Source organism: Akebia trifoliata, chromosome 6 (genome assembly GCF_017979445.1).
Source record: "Akebia trifoliata isolate Shusen 1 chromosome 6, ASM1797944v1, whole genome shotgun sequence".
Lineage (NCBI taxonomy): Eukaryota > Viridiplantae > Streptophyta > Magnoliopsida > Ranunculales > Lardizabalaceae > Akebia > Akebia trifoliata.
In genome coordinates this window covers 27,633,342-27,637,425 of record NC_141380.1, presented here as the reverse complement: position 1 = coordinate 27,637,425, position 4,084 = coordinate 27,633,342, and the positions used below count along the sequence as shown (strand labels likewise).

The following is a 4,084-nucleotide window of genomic DNA, read 5'->3' as shown; positions in this document are numbered from 1 at the left end:
CCATGGTTCTTGGTCAACATCGTAAAATGGATTTTTAATAGGTTTGGAGTGCAACCAGCACTTACTGATCTGCAAGTAGTCGATCCCTGGAATTGAAATTACATTTCTTTTTGTTAACATGAAATTCGTAATTGGTGCCACGTGTAAGAGAGCACAAACAGTGGAGACTTCTTCTCTTCACTGTCGGTGTAGGAGAATAATCCACAACTCTTATCCTATTTACCACTACAAGAGACCGATGCAAAAGGGGAGGGAGAGAGAGAGGATCGCGCTTTATCCAAATCAAACTCCACAAATGCGAGCAGAGATGGCTCTTGTCCTCCTCTTTTCTCCTTCTCTCTCTACTCTTTCTTCTCCGTCGTCTCCATCAATGGCAATTACATCTAACCGGAGTAAGCTCTCTCTCTAATTTATTTCTTTCAACCCTTTTTATGGCAACAATTCTGGGCTTATTTTTGTTTATGTGTCTATGTGTTTCTTCATTTTATACTGTTTTTTCAACTGGGTTACGTTCTAATAACTGTAAAACTGACATTTTGCTCTCTTTGTTTATGTGTTTTCACTTCATTTTGTTTCTCAACTTGGTTTTTTAGGAACAAAGAGAGTAATATTTGTGTGTGTGTGTGTGTGTTTAATAATTTGGGGTTTCTTTGTATCCCCAGAATCTCTCATTTTGAGTATGTTTTCTCAATTGGGTTTTCTTCCTAACATCTGCATTTCTCTTAAAACATTTCATTGTTTGGGATTTCTTGAGTCTATTTATTGACAATTTTTTTGAAGTTGTCACCACTTTAGAAGTCTTTGCATTTTTTCCATTTTGTTTTGTCCATTTTTTGGCTGTCTTTCACTTGAGTTATTTCTATCTCCTGAATTACTGTTTGTGGTCTCTGTTATATGTTTGTGCCTTGTATTCTGTTGGTGGTACTCTATGGGTAGACGTAGTATAGACCGTACACCATGAGCGACTCTGCATATGGTAATAAATGTTACAATTTAGTATTGTTTGTTTCGCTTTCGCACCCACAAATCTGATTTCGAAATCCATTAATTGCATTGAGAACTTGTCTTGGGATATAGGCAATCTGTTATATGTCTGTGTTCTCTGTTACGATTGGGGTAACTTTTGTTCTAGTGGAAATTCGTCTTTTTACGGACTATAACTTAGTAGCAAACTCCGTTTTTGTTTGTGTGTGTGTGTGTGTGTTGCCCATGGACGTAGGCAATCTTACTGAACCACGTAAATCTTTTGTTGTATTCTCTTTATTTTGATTTGTGTTTTTGATTGTAGCTTTGTTTTTCGCACCAAATTTCTATAGCCCCTTTATCAATTGTAGCCCCATTGTGGCTCATTACACGTCGATTCATCTTTAAACTCACTTGGTTAGTTGGTTTAATCTATATTTCACTTATTATCGCATGAGTTCACTTTCAAACTCCACTTATGTTAGTCTAATCTTTGTTCCTTTGTGTAGAATCTTTAACCTAATCTGGGTTTTGTTCCAATTATCATTTTACATGCCTTAATTGTGGATTTTGTATTGGGTACCAGTGTCCAAGATGCAGATGAAAAGCCTTGATTTGCGACCAAAATCTTTCAATGCAGTTCGAGTTTGTACATCTTTCAGTATTCAAGAGCGAGGATCTCTGATTGTTCGGGCTTCTTCAGACATAGATGGAATTGAGTCAGATAGTACCGACCCGCCGAAAGAAGCAAAAGAAGAGGCCATTTCGGTTGAGAATCTTCCGTTGGAATCTAAGCTGCAGTTGAAGCTTGAGCAAAAGCTGAGGATGAAACTAGCAAAGAAGATAAGGTTACGGAGGAAACGACTTGTTCGAAAGCGGAGGATGAGGAAGAAAGGCAGATGGCCACCTTCAAAGATGAAGAAGAACAAAAATGTATGACCTTAGGTCGAGTCACCCTACAAAGGTTTAGAGCTGATTCTCTTTCTGCTTATGTGATTTTCAATTTGGTTTTGTTGCCTTGAATTCATCTTTGTTTGAATATATTGTTGTTTTTTATGTTCAAATTATTAGTTCAGTTATGAGTACGACATCTGCATATTTCGTCCTTGAAATTCAATTTAGGATGATATATAGTTATCATTCATGCCTGGTTTTGGATGGGCTTATTTTTAGGATGATATATAGTCTTGTAGTCGTTTTTTTTCCTTTCACCCCATTTATCTTTTACGAGGAAACAAACAAAACGTCTCGTATTGCTTTCCATATTAAGGTTTTTTCCCCCTTCAGTCCAAACCGTCCAATTGATTGAAGTTTGATATTTCTCTATCGCTAACATATAAAGGAGTTTAAAACCCAAGGGGACTAGGCAAGCCGAGCCTTGATAAGCTCCTCAGGAAGGGTAGGTCAAGTGTTCGAAACCCCACGAAGCAATGAATTCCTTGGGGGCATCCTCCAAGTTCTAGTTGACCCTCGACTCAACCAGTTGCACGTAGGAATTTCCGAGGGGGCAGTGCACGTGACCGCAGGATTAGTCTCACCTGAAGGGTGGGGATACCCACAATAAGCAAAAACAAAAAAAAACAAAAAACAAAAAAACAAAAAAAAAAAACATATAAACGAGTTTTCATGTATTGTTGGCGATGAACATCCGTATAGCTCTATCAATAAGCTCACTAGTTCAAACTCAATTACCCTCTATTCTTTGTTGCAAATCTCCATATACCTACATTGAGCGCACACCTTTGTGAATCTTTGCCATGGTAACCAAGTTCATATTAGGGAATTATTCAGCGAGGGTCAGTTCGGATAAATCTGGGAAAATTTCAACCAAAAAAAAAATGAGAATTTTTTTTGTGAATTATGCAAACTATGTTATTGGCTTGCAGTGTCGCCACCTAGAGCTCATAGGATACTGCCTGAAGCCATCTAGGCTCCACCGCCGCTTATTATTATTATTTTTTTTAATGGGGGGGGGGGGGGGGTGTTGATTATTGAGATGGCCAGTACCATGCCTGCCTCAGGAAGCGGAGGTCTTGAGTTTGAATCATCCCCCCCTCCAGGATTTGTTCCGGAAATTACTTTGTGCTTTTGGTGGGAGGGGACTGCACGTGCTCTGAGGATTAGTCAGGCCAACCTCGAGGAATGCACGATTTCTTGGAAAATTAAACCCTTCTTTCTCTATCCAATACATTGAATGAGTTGGTGAATGGGGTTGCCCTTTGGGATGAATTCCCGAGTTAGGTATCAGTCCGACCTACCTACCAGATGCCAGTTATCTAGAATGATTAAATATTGGTAGGCCAATGAAGTTCACAACTTTGGCACCTAAATGAGATTTCATGAGTCATCGTTGTCAGAGCCTTTTCCCATCAAATTTCGAACCCATAGCAGCTCATATTGAGCTTGGAAAGTAGTCTATATATATATATATGGAATGGTTTATATTTTCCAATCGTGCCAAATTTTCAGTATAGAGCAGATTCATGTTCTTTCTATCCTCCCTAATCCAACTTTTCCTCTTGTATTATTACAATTTAGTAGGTAAATCAAGTTAAAATTAAGGTGAGATTACATCATACTTTTTACCAACTAAGTTCAGCACCCTTGCAATTAATTATAAAGAAAGCTAAAGCTTGGAACTCTTCAAAAATAGAAGAAGATTATTCCAATGGGTTGTGCGGCATCTGTTTTTTTTAGAGAGCTACTAGTGGCACCTCACTTTTACTTATCACACTCCAATTTCTTAAATTATTTATCACATCCCCCAATTAAAGATTAAAATGCACTCTTCAAACATTATCAAGGTTTGATTCAGATTAGAATGTAACGTTACAAAACATTATAACTCTCGGTTCAAACAATTTCAGTAACTGTTTACAATTATGATTCGGCTCGTATAAAATCATAAACCCAAAAATTAGAACTCTAGCAAAAAAAAAAGCTTCTATTGACACCCCAACTTTTACTTATTTTTAATCATTCACTTGAGGTGCCAATAATAACTCTCTTTTTTGTGCTTCCGAAGAAGCATGTGGCATGACAAGTAGTATAATCTTGAAAATGACTCATTTTTATTCTTATCCAAGAGAAGTTAACAAAGAATATGCAATTCTTTTTTTAC

The 4,084-nt window shown here is 37.5% G+C and overlaps 1 protein-coding gene across 1 annotated transcript; it reads left to right on the top strand.

The window, feature by feature from the left end:
* The first annotated feature begins 231 nt into the window (after window positions 1–231).
* Window positions 232–2,075, top strand: PSRP5 (plastid-specific 50S ribosomal protein 5). Its single transcript, XM_086446352.1, has 2 exons — window positions 232–392; window positions 1,550–2,075. Exons 1-2 carry the CDS (start codon window positions 239–241, stop codon window positions 1,900–1,902), a joined length of 507 nt encoding a protein of 168 aa, XP_086302478.1. The 5' UTR covers window positions 232–238; the 3' UTR covers window positions 1,903–2,075.
* The last annotated feature ends 2,009 nt before the right edge of the window (window positions 2,076–4,084 follow it).